The 19,541-nt window shown below is 37.0% G+C and overlaps 1 protein-coding gene across 1 annotated transcript; it reads left to right on the top strand.

Annotated features, from left to right (window-relative positions):
• The first annotated feature begins 164 nt into the window (after positions 1-164).
• Positions 165-18,861, top strand: bmal2 (basic helix-loop-helix ARNT like 2). The gene is made up of 17 exons (XM_066684997.1): positions 165-611; positions 12,585-12,714; positions 12,895-12,948; positions 13,038-13,079; positions 14,082-14,239; positions 14,344-14,423; positions 14,715-14,807; positions 15,012-15,129; positions 15,278-15,424; positions 16,236-16,476; positions 16,731-16,837; positions 17,294-17,444; positions 17,621-17,688; positions 17,964-18,078; positions 18,192-18,282; positions 18,379-18,478; positions 18,680-18,861. The coding sequence occupies exons 1-17, from the start codon at positions 566-568 to the stop codon at positions 18,829-18,831; spliced, it is 1,893 nt and encodes a 630-aa protein (XP_066541094.1). The 5' UTR covers positions 165-565; the 3' UTR covers positions 18,832-18,861.
• The last annotated feature ends 680 nt before the right edge of the window (positions 18,862-19,541 follow it).

Raw genomic sequence — 19,541 nt, 5'->3', positions numbered from 1 at the left:
AGTCTGTCCTAAATGCACGTTTGTTTCAATCAAACACACTTTTGCCCTATATGGCTACATGGTATTGACGTCACAAATATGTAGATTTTTAGGGGGACCGTGGTGCTTAGGGCTGCATTTGGGACAGGGCTTTAGAACGCAAGCGCGAATGTTGGACCACGGCCCAATGACCGCATTTTTCTCTGCTTGCATAACATATCGCGTGACTTCTTTGGGTGAGTAACGTGAGGGGAAGAGCGCGGTGGGCGGTGCTGACGGCGGTAGGAGGAGACACGTCGCCACCGTCTTCTTCCGCGTTTTCCCGGATCTCCTCCTCCGTGTCCTCGTTACGCCGCTCGCACGTTTCTTTTCTGTTTCTGTACTCAGCCCGGTCCCCTCCTCCCCCGACTCACTCAGTGGAAAGGGGGAAAATAATAAACTCAATTATACAACGTTTTTCTGTGCCCCCACCTCTCTTTTCCTCCTCCTCTTTCTCTCCCTTTCTCTCGCTCTCCTGTGTTTACTGCGCGCCCGCCGCCTCTCCACATGCGGCGGAGTGCAGGGCCCCGGCGGAGCGGCTCCAGCCATGTCGGCCGGCGGCGGTGACAGAACCTCAGCGGGGGAAGAGACAGGTAACCGACAACAGAGGGAACCGCGGAGGGAATCAGAACTGTCCGTTCCACCTTAAACGGCGCTGCAGCTAACGTTATATTCGGGCGCTCCACACGACGAGACTGTCTCTTGGATAAAACTGAAGATGAGTTTTTTTTTACGACTGTTCCTTTCCTGCTTAATGGAACTGCCGCACTGTTTAAGGTGGAACGAATAATTGGAACAAGAAACCAACTTCAGCCTTGAATGGAACTGCTGAAGCATTTAAGGTCGAGCGGACAATTCGAATAAGACATCGTCCCAGAGAGAGTTTGTGTGTATTTCTCTGGATGTATGTGTGTATTTCTGTGTATATTGGTTGTATTTGTGTCAGTATTATTGTGTGTATTTCCGTGTGTGTGAAGAGAGAGGGAGCTGCGCCGCTCCTCTCGGTGAAACTAGGTCAGTAGTTCAGTAGAGCAAACTCTCGTAGTCCAGGATTTCTCCGTAGACGTTGCCGGTAGAACCGACTTCGTTTGCCCGGTTTTAGGAAACCGAGCTCTGAGACACGCGTTGCTTTTATGAATTTAAGCCTCCCTCCGCCGTGTGTCTATAGTTGACTGTAAATTTTGTGTATATATGATAGCTATATTTGTGCAGTTTGTTTGTCGGTAAGGCCCGGTGCTGCAGCCCTAACGAAGTGACTTGCCGCTATGCTAACAAAATACGGCTTTGAGGAGGGGGTTTATTGTCTGTTGTGTTTTTTGGTCCGTCCTTGTCTAGTTAAGGCTGTGGAAGTTTTTAAAAGGAATCTAAATATAAACTATATGTTTATAGAGTTCAGTATTTATATAGATAAGACACATTGTTCTGCCTTTATATGCGCTCGAGAATTCTGACGAAAAAAATATAACAAGTCCCCATCCAGCAACATGAACGTTTCTCTTTAGCTGAATTTCGCCCACAACACCGTCATATATCCACACTTTCCTTCCACAGAATCGTTGGTTTAGTCAGTTAATGGTTGTTGTTTATTAACCTTTGATATTGGTCCATAACCTACATTAGCTTCGCTCTTACGAAACGTGACAGTGATGTTTGGCTTCAGCCCAAAGGCGCGCACACTGCCGTTAAACGGTCAGTTTAAAACAAGCCTTTCATTTTTAAAACCACTGTGAGCCACATTATACTGATAGAGGTTGTTTGTCGGCGATAAGCCAGACTGAAGTCACTCTTCGCTCATAAATAGGGGCTAGCTTTTCAGGCAACGGAAATAAAGAACGTTGCAAGGGGTTTGTAGTAAATAAAAAAAGCCTTATTTTCATTATTTCTGCGCAGTGTAAAGATAAGAATATAGAACGCTCTTCTTATGAGTGCTTACTGATGATATTAACACCAGCCTCTGGTGTGTGGGGGTTCGCTGAGCAGAAACGACTCCACTAAAACGAGTTAAATGTAAAATATGATCTAAGTGAGGCAGCCAGGACCTCTGGTTTTGTTTATGACTTGTTTCCCCCCCGAAACGCTGCCATATCTGGCGTGCTTTTAGTGCGTAAACGGGATCCTGCGCGGTGCCGGTTGTATAATATCTAGGTCAAACTCGGCACCCTTGTAGGCCATTGCTGTGATGCCCTCTTCATTTCCAGCGTCAGAAAATCAGCCTTCAAGTTCAGCCTAAATCCTATACAGGAATAACCACGATATAGAAACGTGATTTAAATTTTTTTAAGTAATTGATCTACAGAGCAAATATGAATCTTCAAACCGTTATTAGAATGGAAAAAAAAAACAACTATCAATTTAAACAATAGATTGTCACTCATTGAAAACCCCCTTAGCTCTTCATAAAAACTATATATTCAGATGTTATTTCAAATTTAAATTCCATATAATTCCAATTCCAATATAAATATTAGTTATTCCACACCCACTCCTCTGTTGGACAGCAGCTTGTAGTCTCCACCCCACAATTTGACATGACTGGGTCCTTGGGTTTATGACAAAACAAATACCCTGCCTGTCTGAATTTGCTCATTTTAGATTGTCTGTAGGACACTGCAGTCTTTGGAAATGCTCAGCCATGGTGTTGGCTTTTTCCATACATTATACAACTTATATAATAGAAATTGTAACACAACAAGTTAAGACTGAATTTTCACACTGCATGTTTTGAAATTGGGGTTAAGTGGTGTTGAAAATACCTGAAATAAGGAAACATGGCATTGACTGGGTTTTTTGGTGCTTTTGTGGTGGAATAACACTGTGTTGTGGAAAATACTCAGGTTGCACATGTTCTCAAGCTGTTTGTTTCTGAGGAAAGATGCCATCCATATTTCAGACATTGTCAGGAATTATAGGAATTTGTCAAACTGGAAGAGCACCAGTTTTCACAAAAAGGTTAATCAATCAATGAACACGAATAGCTTAATAAATATCAAAGGTTTTCTTGTACAGAGAAGGTTTCCTTGAAATCCTCTCTACTGCAATATTTTCTTTATTTGTGTGAATTTTATGTAAATAAAAAAATTTAATATTTGTAAAGACACTAAAGGAAATCAGCATCTATTATAATTTCACTAAGATTCAGAATGTTTGCAATGTTTTAAAGAATAGTAAATATGAAGATTTCTGTATTAATCAGGGCCTGTATATTGTATTGTTTTTATATGTAGCTTTGCATAACCCGCACATAATAAGAAGGAACTCTGCCTTCTGTTTTTTGTTTGTTGTGTTACAAATATGAAAAATATAAAATTTTGTTTAGCACTGCAGGGGTATTTTTCTTTTACATTTTTTTGTAAGGTGAAGCATTGCTGTTTTAGGTTAGAAAATTATTTGTGTTTATGCCTTTAAGTGCATAATTTGTTGCAGAAAATGAGTCATTTGAATGCCACGGGATTCTAGTAGCCACTAAGGAGTAATAGGCTTTAAATGGTAATGAAATTAGGGTGTTATTTGTTTTTGTTTCATTTTAAATCAAAAGTAGGTCATTTGAATTGGGATATATTACTATTTTGCATTTGTGTGTTTTTAGCAGCTTGCTTGTGCCTCACCATCTGCTTTGCTCCACATGAACACATACTGATGGTTAGAGCTGAAGGACAGGCTGGCACAACCTGATCACAAACTGCATGGTGCCAAATTTACCTTTTAAGTTCTGCCTCTTAAAGGCATCAAAGAAAAAGCCTTGCTTTTTTTAAAGGTTTAAGTTTATTCCAGACCCACTTTATTTAAAGTTGTTTCAGGAGTCAGCTGAGCTGCATTTGAGGGGAATATGTAGTCGTCTGATATGTCATGTTATTTTACCTCTGCACATTAGTATGTAGGATGGTCAGTGGATTAAATTATGCATGTGTTTAAAGAAAAATTACGCCACGTGAATTTTTCAAGATGGCAGTGGGTCACAAGCATGCTGTACTTGTATGTAAAGGGTGATATATGTAAATGACTGTCAATTTCATGGTCATTGACATTAAAGTGATTTGAGTAGAGACTGTAAAGGAGGCCATTCACATTACCATGTCAGTGTTGACACTGGCGCACTGCAGCTGTACATTTTCTAGACCATAGGTGCTGGAAAATTGTATTATGGCTAAGTCTCAACAATCAGACAGGAAATTAAATGACAGAATACACACTCCATATATGTCTTTCTATTTTCCTGTCTGACGCTGCATATCTGAAAACTCAGATTCTGTTCAACAATCAGAAGAACAAATTCTTTCCTCATTTTTTAAATTTTCCATTAAGAAGTGTTTGCTTGATTGGCGTTGAAGACATATTAGGCTAAGTTTGTTTTTGCTCATGTATGTCAGTGCCTTGCCTCATTAAAGGTGCTCTGTGTAAAAAGATTACTCAGTGCTGTTGTCACTGCAGTAGCAAATATTCATATAAGTTTTTTAAAATATTAAGACTTTTATAAGCGCCAATTAAGATTTTAAATTTACATATGGTCACTATATGTCTGCCATTAGAGTTGCATGTTAAAAATAGTTTGGAATCTTTTCAAGCCCTTTAATCTTTTTAATTTTAAGAAACATTTAATGTAAAATTATGCATTTTAAGTTTGTATAAATTAGGTATATGATGTATCCACATAAATGAACTAGAGGGTATGTTATGTGATTTTGCTAAATATACTTGCACATTTTGTAAAATTAACTTATATAGCAAAGTGTCTGTGTAGTTATGTTAGTGACATGGACATAGTGATCTGCTTTCAAAGAATAAGGGCCTAACAAAATTGGAGCAGCCTGGAAACAGTAAATTGGCCAGGACTTGCATAAAGCAGTGCCAACGTCAAGCTAGGTCATGACAAAAAGCCTTTGCTCCATACAAAAGTTATGAAAACAGTCCCACTTTTCACTTTTTGTTAGAGCAGTCTCTTCAAGTTTTTTTTTCTTTGGTACGAGTGCTTTCTTATGGTGTCTTGGTGTCATCTGAAGATTCACAGGTTGTTCTGCCCTATAAGCGTCCCATCTTATTTAATTTTGTGGAATGGTAAGTTCTTCTAATTGAAGTACTTTGCCAAAATAAAGATTCACCCATGAAAGCTCATAAATCATTCAAAATAAATCCCCAATAGCGTTACCATCCTCTTGCCAAAAATACTCTACTTTAGGACAGCTCCAAAAAAATTATAATGATATGCTATTTAGGCACCACACCTTCCCCAGCACATTCCACGATTACTTCCTTTATCCATCAGACCTCTTCTTTTAGGGGTATAAAAAAATCTTGCCATATATTTCCAATTCTCTTAACCTTGAATTTGAAGTTGAAACAAACAGTCTACAGAAGTTATCCCACATTACATCAGTGATTAATTATTTGTTTAAACATTACCTAAAGTTATTTCTAACTTTAAATTTTCCAGGCATTATCCATTTTTAAATCCTTTATCTAATTCAGCTGGTTTAAATTGTTGATCAAACCCAACCCATCTCAAAATGTTCTTTTTCTTTTAGTTGCAGTTTCTTAACCACTCTGAACCATATTTTTAAAGCCAAGTTAGTCCATCTCTTAAGCTTACTGCTATTTTCACCATCAGGACTATTGTATCCGAGTAATGAGTGTATGGGAATAGAGATCTGTTTTACTTAAGCTTTCTACCGAGATTCATATTCGGTGTCACACCAACAAGCTATATCTCTAAGTTGTGCTGCTGTATAATAATCCAGTAAACATGGAATGACACCTGATACTATTGTATCTAATCCTAGGTCTCATTCACCACCATATAAACCTTGATATCCATTTATCCCATTCCCTAAACTGATTTTGGGGGATATCGACCAGTAATGACTGAAATAAATATAGCAGGCGAGGCAGAATATTTATTTTTATAATTTCTATAAGATTGGACATAGCTAGGGGCAATACTGACCATCCATCTATGTCTGACTTAACTGCTTTATTTATGGGGCCACAGTTACTTTGATACAAATTTATAGTGTTCTTTAGTAAATTTATTCCTAAGTATTGAGTTAAAGTAGTGTTCCATTTAAATGTGTATTTTGTCTTTAATTTCTTTCACATATTGATAATTATATCTGAGGATTTGTGTTTTATTCATTCATTCATTATCTGTAACTGCTTATCCAATTCAGGGTCACGGTGGGTCCAGAGCCTACCTGGAATCATTGGGTGTAAAATTATATCCTGAGAAGCATCCCAATTTTTCTAGAACTGAAAAAAGTTCTGGAATACTGGAGTTGGGGTCTGCCAAAGATAGGAGCACATAATCTGCATATAAACATATTTTATAATCTTCCCCTTCAGCTAATATTCCCTTTATTTTAGTATTCTCCCTCACAGCCTGGGGCAAAGGTTCTATAAAAAGACAAAATAAAGCTGGTAATAACGGGCATCCTTGGTACGTTTCTATCTTAAATAAATAAATCTACACATAGAGAGCACCACGTTTCCTGATTGTTGGAAATGTGGTGCTCTCTAGCAAACCAGCCTGCATTTAAATCAGTTTTAATGGGAAACAAGGATAAGATGTCAATGCGGGGCATTGCTTGGTTCCAGAGTTGCTGTTCCAGAGAGCTCCTGAGCCTTAGATAAGCAGATGGGTTTATCCCATTTACAGTGGGTTCAGATCATACTGATGGGATTCACGTGTGCAAATGTTGAGGAGTGAATCTTTTCCTGTTATAAACTGTAGCTGGAGAAAGTCCTAAATTCAAGCTTGCATTGAAAATAAAAATTCAGTTTGAACTTGTAGACATTCATACACATTCACGGTCATTCATTTTTTGTTTGTAACTGCTTATTCAGTTCAGGGTCATAGTGGGTCCACAGCCTACCCAGTATTTTTCTTTCTCCCTTAAGTAGTACATAATTGTCTATTTAATAGTAGCCAAGTAGTAATAGTACAGGGACATCTGTATTTTAGGATATAATTTTGCATTTGAATAATAATAATAAATACATTATATTTGTATAGTGCTTTTCAGGAACTCGGAAGCTTACAGTATTCAGTACAGAGAAACATTGAATGATATACAAAATATTAACCAACAGTACAAATGAGCATGAATAGATTAAGGAGAAATATTATAAGCAAGGGATGGAAAGATGTATTTTTTTCAGGTTTGATTTAAACATAGAAATAGTTGGAGAATGAGGGTGAAGAAAGTTCTAGAGTTTCAGAGCAGACCTAGATAAAGCATGATCACCATAGCTGTGGAGGCTGGAAGGAGGGACAGTGAGCAGCCTGGTTGAAGAAGACCTGAGAGTGTGAGTGGGTTTGTAAGGTTGGAGAGGATCAGAAGGGTATAAAGGAACTAGGTAATTTAGAGCTTTGTAAGTGAGAAGCAATATTTTGACTTTATGGGAAGCCATCAAAGATGTTGGAGAACAGGCTTGACGTGTTGGTGAGAAGATGTGCAGTGGAATTCTGAACTATCTGAAGTCTGTGAACAGAGGAAGAGCTGATGCCAATAAGAAGAGATCAGTAGTAGTCCAAACAGGTGGAGATGAAGGCATGAATAAGGATTTCAGTGGCAGATGGTGAAAGAGATGGCCTCATTCTGGCACGATTACACCCAGATTACAAACCAGGGAAGAAGGAGATAAACTTGAATCATCAATAGAGAGAGGAGGGGAACCGGGGCTTTTTTTTTTTTTTTTTTTTTTATTTTTTTTTTTTTTTGAGAATTGATTTACAACTGATTAGCAGGAGTTCTGTCTTGTCGCTATTTAATATGAGAAGGTTATGATTCATCCGTTTTCTGATTTCTGATAAACAGGTTTCTACTTGGTCAAGAGGTGGGATTTTAATGGATTTAGTACTAAAATAATTCAGGAGGTCATCCGCATAGCAGTGAAAGTGATGACTAAAATGACACAATACATGTCCACAGGGAAGCATGTATACAATGAAGGACAGGGGCCCAAGGACTGATGTTTTAAGTACGCTTTGAATAACAGGAGAAATGGAAGAAGTTTGAGCAGAAAGTGTAATGAACTGATTTTGTCAGTTAAATACAGTGGTGGGCAAAGTACACAACCCATGTACTTGAGTAAAAGTACATATACTCAAGTTAAAATATTACTCCAGTAAATGTAGAAATCCTCGTTGTAGGTCTTCACTTGAGTAAAAGTACAAAAGTATTTACCTTAAAATATACTGAAGTATTAAAATTAAAAGTACCATGAAGTATTATGGCTCTAAAGTACTATTATAATTTTTGTAACAAGACTTATTGCAGGTTAAAACACTGTAGTGTCACTCCCCAGTCTTTAAATAGATTGTCATGAGATTGTCTGACATGGATGAACACAGCAGAAATGGCCAAAGATTATATACAATGAATTATGTTATATCAACTATTACATACACCCAAGGGGCTGCCCCTCCAAACCAACAGAGTTCACTGTCTTCGTATTAAGTATTAAGTCCAATTTAAGCTTCTGTGTTGAACCTATGCCGTTGGTAGCGTGGCCTAATGTGCACCTTTCCAGAAATGTATTTTGTCTCGTCTAGGCAGACCACAACTGTGATTGGTCTGCAGTCGGACAAACATAAGGTGCTTAAGTCAAGAAGTCCAGAAATATGAACTCCTCTTCACTACACTCTCTAAATAGTGCACTTTAAAGATTTGTAAAACTAATACCACTACAGCACTACATTCTGTACTATACAGGGTTAAAGATGATGTTTGAAATTCAGCCATAGTGGTTTGACAGTGTAACTCCAGTGTGACACAGACATGAACGCACAAGTATAAACCATCACAATGGCATAGGACACTTTAGTATATTTTTTTAGTCATTTAGGAACACTAGGCAAGATTTTTATTTATTTATATATTTTTAATTTTTATATTTTTTAACAGGCTACAATTTTGATTTTCTGACTTTTTGCCTGATATTTGTTGTTGTTTTTTGGACTAAACTGAGGTTTATCTCCCTGTACTGGTTTTTGTGTTTTGGAATATTTCTTCTGGCTTTAACCTCACTTCACATAATGTGTTTAATAAAGCTCCAAATGTCTCAACCTAAGTGAGTGATTTGTGAGGACAGATCTGTAAGCCATCTATATGAATGAATAGTAGTTACTGATGACTCAGATACAGCCAAATACTAAATGGGTCTAAGAACTGAGAGTAATTGCATAGTCTCAAATTCACAAAACAGATGATAAAAACAAAGACTGCCTTTGGTTTTATTGGTTATCACAATTAATTGTACATTTTACCACAATTACGATTAATGAACGATTATTTTGTTTTTGTATGAAATTTTTTTTTCTCTAATGTTGCTAGCAGCTTGTTCCTCTTGTTTTCTGAGCATTGTTTATATTTGGTGTGTTATTGTGGGTTTTTTTTTTTTTTTTTCCTCACTGTTTACATTTGTCCAGCGTTGTCTTAATTATAGACAAAGCAAATCACTATCCAAACCACAGACGTGTTTCTCTTTGTCATGATCTGCTCAAGTCACTGGGTCTGCCTTGGCATTTAGGTTGCTTTCATGGGGCAGAGTCACATGACTACAGCTTGCTAGCATGGTTTTCAAGTGGCAGTACATGAACACAGTGGGAATATAACAAAATAAAAATAATAGATATAATCGATATAGACAACATTATGTCGATTTGAAGTTCTGAATGTCCGTTTTGATTAATTTTCGATTAATTGGCCAGCCTTGGTTGGAGAAACATTTTCACTTGTTTTAGCATCTACTGTGTTTGTTTATCTCCTAGCAACAGAGCTGCTGTGTGTCAAGTGGAGAACTGAGTAGCAGGTAGATTTGTTCAGACACATTATATATATATATATATATATATATATATATATATATTGGTTTCATTCACAGACAAACCAAAAGGAACAGCATTTTTTCATAATGTAGTGGAGATATTTGACTTTGAAATGTAGTGGAGTAAAAGTAAAAAGATGCCCAAATCAGAAATACTTAAGTACAGATACACGAAAAAAAGTGCTTAAGTACAGTAACGACAGTAAAGTAAGTACACTTACTTTGTTACTGTCCACCACAGGTTAAATACGATTTGAACCAGTCCAGGGCGGAACATCAATGCCCTGCTCATGCAGCCTGGACAAAAGTCTGAGGTGGCTTATTGTGTCAAAAGCTGCACTTGGGTCTAGTAGTAAATGGATTCAGAGTGCACCAGAAACCAAAGCTAAAAGGAGATCATTAAATACTGAAGGTTAGACTGTACCTTTTTAATGTGTGTATTTAAATCTATAAAATAACTGCTTTAATATATCTATTTATTTTTAGCATTGGAGCTCATTTTGTTTTAGAGACTGACCTGTGAATTATTCGCCTGTAAACCGTTCCCTGATAATTCAGGTTTGACAAATGTTTAAATGATTTTTTTTTCCCCTGGAGCATTTCTCAGTTCATTGTTCAGTCTGTTATCAGCAGAATGGCTCTCCATAGAGCAAATGACGTCACTCGGTTATCATTGTGTGCCAGTGTTGAAATGCAAATCATATGTAAGTGACTTCTCTAACTGGGCAGAGAGGGAGAAGTAGATCATTGCATGATGTGTCCACAACATCCCCTCGTAAAGCTCAGTAATCCTGCTACACATCTTCACTCCAGAGCCCAGGATTAAAAATCAGGTTGTTGCTGATCTGTTAATGACTATTTAGGTCACTGGGCCTGTGGAACAGTTTTAAATATAGGAGTCAGGGACGTGAGCTGGGTTTGGCCTGGCCCACTGCATTGTGAATGAGCTTGTCCACTCTGACACACGTGCGCACACACACACACACACACACACACACATGTATACACATGGAGATGTGTAGGAGTAGTTCAGGGGTAAATCCACATGCTTAGAAGCTTAGAACATTCGGTGCTGCCTGGCCACATACACTGACCAGGTGAATGGCATTATTCATGAATGGGATTGGTGGCTCAGAGTGTTTTCCTGCATGGTGGCATCATGCAGGGAGCAGATTATAAGAATCTTCTCAAACAGACATAGAATGGTTTAAATTTAAAAGCAAAAAAAATCTAAAAATCTGGAACATGAATAAAAATGTTAAAGTAAGAAAGCACAATCTGGGTCTGAAATCATAATCAAACATTTTTTTTAGATAATTCTGGGCAGTTGGCAAATTTATTTTATTTACACTGGTCAGTGTGTTGCAACTTCATGCTTCATAATGAAAATCAGTTTTGTGTTTTGGCTGTGTATTTTAATGCTTCTTTTTATGTTAGATATTTGTCTAATAGGAACAACTGGGCAGTTTTATTTCCTTGTGACACAGTTTAAAAGAAACTGCAGCAAATTCAAAACTAGTTTGGCCAAAAAAGAAATGGGAACTTGAATGAAATGAAATCTTGTCATTATGCCATCCCAAGTGAAAAGGTTGTGAAAAAGGTTTTAACTTTAGTAAGTCTGCAAGTGTTCAGATCTCCACTTTATGAATGTAGCATAAATAAACAGAAGTTAAGGAGTATTAAGTACTTAAAAACAGTTAAAGGAAAATATAAATAATTGTTAAATGTTAGTTAAAATAACTGTTAAATGTTTGCATATTTTGTATCAGACGTAACTAAGAAAAACCAGATGTGCGTTTGAAGCCAGGGAGGTAAAGTGACAACTTGTAAGAACTTTTTTTTGTGTTTGAGTCATCTTCTAAAGTCCTTGTGCAAAACATGGTGTTGATTTAATAATAATAAAAAAAAAGTGGTCATTTTTCAGAAATAAATATTTGCAATATATTATTTAGACATGCAGAGTTATCTTAGCCTAATCGGAGATGACTTTTATGAAATTTCTGTAGTGCCCTGTTATTAACCTGGGCAAATCTTTATTAAAGTATTAATCTTACATTTTTCTGGTTTTAGGGTTTGTGAGATATTAATTTACCTGACATCTACTTTTGTCAGTTATTTTTAGTCTTATAATAAAGGGTTCTGATGGACTGCTTAGTACTATCTTTTTCAAAATGCATGTTCATGCTTGTGTATGTGTGAGACAAAACCACTGTAGATTGAATATAAAGATTGTTTTCCAAGACACTACCAAAAAAGTGATTTATCTGGCTGTTCTTTCATCTTAATTGACATGCGCAGTTTTTATGGAAAGTAGAGTAAACAAATCCAGTCTGAAACAGTCAGACACTGCATTAAACTTTATTCGTAAAAAAGCAAGGGAAATATTAGTTTGTACTCGTTGTGCCCTTTAATTTTACATACTTTTAAAAGTCAATTTATGCACAAACCCACAAAAACAAAAACAGTCCAACAGCTTGGGACTCTGTGTTTTGACCATATCAAGGCATGAGCGGACTCATGCCTTGTTTGGTATGCACTTCATACAGGTCTGTAATAAAATTTGTTCATTTGAAATTAGCTGGCTTATCATTGACGAATATTTAAAGCTCTCTCCAGATTAAAGGCTGAATTATGTAAACAAAATCCTAATTGAAATGGCTTTATTTATCAGAATAATTTTTATTTTGCCCCCTCAAGGATTCTAAAAGTTTAAAAGCCCTCATGGTAGTTGTATGTCTCTATTTCAGGGGACACATTGGAGGAGAAACTCCAGAGTCACTCTGTCTCTGTTTCCAGTTTGGTGACCCCCCCTTCAGCCGCTGGCATGGCCTCTGGCATGGAGCTGCCGAGGAAGAGAAAGGGCAGTATGGACAGCAAGTGAGTGCATGACTTGCATGTTTGAAATGCTTCATTGTGTGTAAACAGGAGTTAATGTATGTGTGATCGTGTTAGTGAGAACATTAACTGAATAAAAATTGATTAATTTATTTACATATTTATTATTATTTTTTTGTATTATTTTGGGTTGTGTACTCACAAAACCACTTCTACTTCTAGGGAAACAAAATCAGCATCAATGTTGGATGAAGATATTGAGGATGAACAAGAAAGGTATACTGTGCATAATGACCTTTAAAACCTTTCACATACATGCTTTTACTGGCTATTGTTTTAAAATCCTTTTTTAAAATTCCTTGTAGGTCGGAAGGGGATGATCAACATGTGAAAATTAAGTGTTTCAGGTAAACAAACCATTTTTCAGCTCTAAAATTGTCCTAATTAGTTTAACAGTACGTAAAGCTTTCGCCAGAGCATTAGTTAAAAAAAAAAAAAAAACTGTTGCTATTAAAAAAAACACTTTTGAATTTGAAGACAAATTCACACTGGGTATGAAAGAATGTGTAGCTGTTCAGAAACTTAAAAAAAAGAATTGTAACTCAAACAAAGCTGCTAATATGTTTCAGAAATTGAAAGCTTTTGGCAGAACAAAGAATAATAAAGCTGTAATAAAGGCATTGGAGGAACAAATTACTGAAAAAAAATTCATGTTTAGTTACTTAGACTTCTGTGTAATTCTCCATTAAAAATACTATTTTATAGTATTTTAAATGAATTCTACTATTCCTCAGAAAATACATAACTTGTAATGGCTCTAGGATTGAAATAAATGGGGGCGGCAGGGTGGCGCAGCAGTTGGTGTCGCAGTCAAACCGCTCCAGGGGGTGGGTTCAAGTCTCGCACTGGATGACTGCCTTTGAGGGGGTGTGTTCTCCCTGTGTCCGTGTGGGTTTCCGTGGGTGCTCCAGTTTCCTCCCACCTTCCAAAAACAAACATTGGTAGGTCAATTGACTACTCAAAATTGTCTGTAGGTGTTTGTGTGAATGAGTGTGTGTCGTCCTGCAAAAGGCTGGCACCCCCTTCAGGGTGTGTTCCCACCCAGTGATTCCAGGTAGGCTCCGGCACATCGTTACCCTGAAGTGGATAAATGGTTACAGACAATGAATGAATAAATAAATTAAATAAATGGATAGCCTCTGTTGTTTATACAATAATATACATACTTAGCAGGCAATGTTTGTTATTATTCATATATTATCATTCATTCATTAATTCATTTATGTTTTCAGATTTTATTCTCAGGGCAGATCAGGATAGTATGGTTTCAAGCCTTGCCTTATGTTCATGTTAAATCATGTGAGGTGTTGTTTCTTGCCATATGCAAAGTATATATTTTATGCTTGTAGGGAACCTCACAGCCAAATTGAGAAGAGGCGTCGGGACAAGATGAATAACCTTATTGATGAGCTGTCGGCTATGATTCCCACATGTAATCCCATGTCCCGCAAGCTTGACAAACTTACTGTGCTGCGCATGGCTGTGCAACATCTCAAATCACTCAAAGGTATATGAATGCAAGCAAACAAACACATAAATGCCACAGCTTTCAGAATCATAGCCTAACAACAATGCATCATTGCCTCAATGCAGATTTTCTTGTTTCACCAGGTGCAACCAGCTCTTTTGCAGAAGCCAATTACAAGCCTTCATTCCTCCCTGACGATGAACTCAAGCACCTTGTTCTCAGGGTAATCGTGCAAAATGTACTGCAGCTGGTCCAGCATGGTTGTTTAAAAGCTCTCACACTGAATGAAAGCACACAAGGTTTTACAACTACAGAATGCCAAGATCAGTTTAGGAAAATGCCAAGTGTATGTTGGCAGTGTGTCAATAGCGAAAAAGAAAGTGTTTTAAACACTTTTATCAACATTCTTCTCTCTGTGTCCATCTTTTAATGGACTGTGTAAACAGTGTGTTCTCAGTTCTGGAACAGCTGTATATTTTCATTCTTTTGACCTCCAGTGATCTTGTTGCTCTAGGCTGCAGATGGATTCCTGTTTGTTGTTGGCTGTGACAGAGGGAAAATTGTCTTTGTTTCAGAATCTGTCTCAAAAATACTTAACTACAGTCGGGTAAGTTGTTGGGTTTTAATTTTCCTCCCTTAAACAATTTAAACCCAGTGGCTAGGCCCCACTATTTTATATATATATATAAAATATTATTATTATTATTTATTTATTTATTTATTTTTTGAGAACAGTGTTTGTTGTTATTTACGAATCATAGACAATTATTAACTGGTCTTTGGCACATTTGAATTTTGTTTTGCTTTCTAGCCAGAGCTCATTGGTCAGAGTTTATTTGACTATGTTCATCCCAAGGACATTGGAAAAGTCAAGGAGCAACTCTCTTCCTCTGAGCTTTACCCACGGGAACGCCTTATAGATGCCAAAAGTAAACACTTTAAAGCTAGAGCTTATTCTTCTTTAAAGAGTGTTTCATTTTAATTATAGTGTTGAACTTTTAAAAGTCTAAATACAACCTCTATAACGTGTGTGTGTGTGTGTCTCTTTAAATTTATTTTATGTGTATTTGTTTGTAGCGGGACTGCAGGTGCAGGCAGATTTGCCCGTGGGAGCCGCTCGGCTCTGCTCAGGGGCTCGCCGATCATTTTTCTGCCGAATGAAGTACAACAAAGTCATTGTTAAAGAAGAGAAGGAATTCCAGGCAGGCTCCTCCAAAAAGAAAGGTATGTTGCACAAATATATGCTTCAGTCTCTTCTGAGCATTTAAGACTAGACATCTGCTTGCATCCTATTAGAACAAGTGGGCCTCTGGAGGATCTTAAATTATGCACCCCTGGTCAAATTAATTTTGCAAATCATAAGTTCAGTATACATGATTATTACAATATAATCATTCTAGAGGTTGAGGTCAGTGTAGATTATAAATGGGGATTTATAGAGTCAAGGCAAAATAGCAAATGTTGGATTGAATCATAACCTCAAAAATACCATTGAGCCTGACTATGTTAAACACGTTGTGTACATGCATGTAAGCTGTGTGCATTGTGCATCCATTTATTAATTTTGTAGTAACAGAAAATGTGTTATATTTAAAATTTGGTGTGTATTTGCACCCATGTTATTAATGTTAATTATACAATCTTGTGATTATTACAGGTGCAGAATTCAGAGGAAAGGTACTATAATCAGAGATGTGCAGTAATGACAGAATCATATCCATTTATGCACATGTGCTTAAAGAAATTATTTACACCAGACACCTTATTAGATTTGACAAACATGTGATGAGTTTGATATTGTTCCCCAGAAGTGCACAACTTTTAGGCAAGACTGGGCTTTACTGTCACCATTTTATGCATTGATAACTTTATTGACGTTGCCACATGTACATGGACAAGTATTGGCTTTTTCAACAATTCCCATTTCAATTCCCTGGTTATGAAATCTCCTTTTAATACAAATCCAGCTCAAACAATACTTCAGTTATGGTGGTATGGCTTCCAATGTGAGATTTCTTTCTCTTTCTCTTCTCAGAATCTCAGCGGTATTGCACGGTTCACTGCACTGGCTACATGCGTACCTGGCCTACGAGTCAGCTCGGCACAGAGGGTGAAGCTGAGGCTGACAAAGACAGCTCACATTTCAGTTGCCTCGTGGCCATAGGGCGTGTGCACCCCCATATTGTCCCCCAGGCCAACGGAGAAGTGAAGGTCAAGCCCACAGAATTTGTCACTCGCTGTGCCATAGATGGCAAATTCACATTTGTCGATCAGCGGTAAACATATTATAAAATTAATTTGTTTTTTTTTATTTATCTCTTTTGTTTAGTTTCTAAATTATACCGTAACATCCTGTTTATTTTTTTATAATTGCATTTTTTTTCTCAGAATGTCTGTACCTTTTTAAGCCAGAGATATTACCATATTTTTTTACTTTTATTTTGGCTGTTATTTTATATAAACTTAAATTTATCTCTTGTATATATGTGCATATGCTCATCCTGAATATCTGTATCTTTACCTGTTACAGAGCAACCACAATTCTGGGCTACCTGCCACAGGAACTACTTGGCACGTCCTGCTATGAATACTTCCATCAAGATGACTTGCCTCATTTGGCAGACAGGCACAGAAAAGGTCAGTGAGTAAAATTTAGAATGTTATAGATTAGTTTTACTAAAACACACAGATAATTAAAATTAAAAGCTAAAATAAATGCTAATCTGTTTCATGAAATTTGCTTGAAACTAATGTGTTTCTGGCTTTTCTTATCATACTGGCATCAAAATATGATTTGATTTGTCAAGGTTTGAAGCTTATCTGAGAAACCAGACACATTGATGCACAACATTAATTTATCACGTGGCAGCAGTGTGTGCCACCAGCAAATAACAAATCTTCATAAGAGATCAGATGTTTAAGCTCTTGACTGTAATTGAACAGACTATCTCTGTTAGATTGTATTTATCAGCATAAAGTTGCAAGAATTAATTTCATGCCTGGTCAATGTGGATGTTTAAATTGTGGATGTAATTTAAAATAAATTAAAAACAATGTAATTCAAAATCCAATTTATCCCTTGTTCTTTTGCAGTTCTCAGAAGTAAAGAGAAGATTGAGACAAACTGCTACAAGTTTAAAACGAAATATGGCTCTTTTGTCACCTTACAAAGTCAGTGGTTTAGTTTTATAAATCCCTGGACCAAAGAAGTAGAATACATAGTGTCAACAAATACAGTCATATTGTAAGTACAAGTAGCTGAACATTGCTTGTGAGGGACATATGAATACGTACACATTCTGATCTTAAATCTTTCGAATAATCTTTAGGATTGAATGTTTAAGGAGAGTAGTGAATTGTTATTTGGGCTGTGCTACCATTGCTAACAGTTTGTTGTGTAATACTTGTATTCTTACATAGTGGTAAGAGTAATCCAGGTGGATCAGGGGACAAGTCAGAACAGCCTGTTGATTCAAAAATCGCTGAAGGTAATAACTTTATTTAGTGTACTATTTCATGGCTTAATTTTTCTATAGGTCAAGAACTGATTCAATTTAATCACTATATGAAATGAAACATTCACTATGATCTCTGCAGATAATATTGTCTTAAATGTTTTTTGAATTTGAAAATATGCATAAACGTTTAACATTATTATTATTAACATTTTAATTTCTACTGCAAGTTATATTTTTGATAAACATGGAAAAACACTTTGCATTTGTCTGTTTGAAGTCAGTTTCTACTGTATTTGTTTGGTCAGATGATGGTAAAAAATCCTTACCCAACATCCCAGGGATCTCCAATGCCTCAGGCACAATGTTTTATGCTGGAAACATTGGGACCCAGATTGCTAATGAGATTCTGGATTTCAATAGGTAATGCTAGGAAATTTAGTGAATATTTCTGTTAGAAAAGCTAGAAAAGTATATGTAAATAATTTTTTTTTCTCCCCTCCTCTCACCACCCCCTTCCTTATTCTTGTCTTTAGGATGAACTCCTCCCCATCCAGTGGCAATGCCAGCCCATTCAGTCTGCTTCAGGACAAGTCTCCATTGGCTCTCACGCAAACCAACAGCAATGTGTGTCAGCTTTACAACGTATTCATTTTAGAGGCTGAGCCTGTGTACGAGTTTGGTTTTGTGGTGGCCTAATTCCTTGCTTTCTGTGTTGTCAAGGTGCCAAATGGGGAAGCGACAGATGTGGAGATCCCTGGCAAATCAAGCTCAGAGGATGATGCACGAAGTGGACCCTTTGCAACAGGCGAAAATGTCTTGGGTACCTTTTATTTCATTGCATAAGTTCACATTTTCTTAAGCTTTTATAAAACCTGTAATAGTGTGATTGCGCACACACACCCAAATTCAACATTGACTCTATACCTAAAAAAAAAAAGTGTTTGTGACTTAATTTCTGTTTTTATATATAACCATTATGCTCTTATCCATTACAAAGTATTTCTATTTGTCCCTGCTACAGAAGGAAGCTCTCAGTTGGATCTGGAGGGTGTCCCAGGCCTAGGAAACTTGAGCAGTGATGAAGCTGCAATGGCAGTCATCATGAGCCTGCTGGAGACTGATGCCAATTTGGGCGAGGCTGTGGACTTTGAAGAGATGCACTGGTCTCTCTAACCTCACGGCTTCAACGTCTTTATATTTTTCTTTTGTGGAAAGACCTTCTTATTTTATGAAGGTCTTTTTTTTTTTTTTTTAAACATACCTTCCATTGCTGGGCAGATCATCTACATTCTCTGGCTTTTAGACATTTTAATTTATTAGTTTTTTTGTATTCCTCCTGTAAGAGATACACAGCAAGTCCTCCGATGTTTCATCAGTGGAAGAAGTTGGGATCTGCAGTAAAGGACACCTCCAAACTCTGTTATCCTTTTTCTTATTCTGTCTATCTTCCAGCAGTATGAAAAGCAGGGGTCTGCATATGAGGAAGCTGAGTACCTTAAGCAAACGGATCAGGTTTTATTGGTCTGCTCTGCATTTCTCTTCTCCAGCTTTGAGGACAAAGTTGAAGGAGAGTTCTTGGCCCTGTTCTCCTGTGCTGAGAAAAGCATGCCTCAGTCAAGCCATAAAGCAAGTACCCAAACAGTTCACTATGCTCCAGTGGATTTAGAAACTTAAAAAAATGTCCTTTGGTATTCTACACTTGAACTACGTATGGATGTTTTTAAGGCAAAATCGCACTGAAAATTTTACAGGATTCCTACATCTTTAAGGATTCAAGGGAAACCTGATAGTTATTACTCTCTTATACAGACAGGGTTAAGGTGTGTATGTTTTTTTTTCTTTTCTTTTTAATGAAACAGAACAACATGGGGATGAAGAGGCAG

The sequence above is a fragment of the Hoplias malabaricus genome, chromosome 11 (assembly GCF_029633855.1).
Source record: "Hoplias malabaricus isolate fHopMal1 chromosome 11, fHopMal1.hap1, whole genome shotgun sequence".
NCBI classification, from domain to species: domain Eukaryota; kingdom Metazoa; phylum Chordata; class Actinopteri; order Characiformes; family Erythrinidae; genus Hoplias; species Hoplias malabaricus.
The sequence above is the reverse complement of the archived record's forward strand: the minus strand, read 5'-3'. Positions and strand labels throughout refer to the sequence as shown.

Bases quoted from the DNA above. Each gene is read 5' to 3' on its own strand.
- bmal2 (XM_066684997.1), top strand. From the start codon at position 566: ATGTCGGCCGGCGGCGGTGACAGAACCTCAGCGGGGGAAGAGACAG. The intron at 13,080-14,081 runs GTAAACAAACCA...TTATGCTTGTAG, and splicing joins GTGAAAATTAAGTGTTTCAG to GGAACCTCACAGCCAAATTG. The intron at 16,838-17,293 runs GTCAGTGAGTAA...GTTCTTTTGCAG, and splicing joins GGCAGACAGGCACAGAAAAG to TTCTCAGAAGTAAAGAGAAG.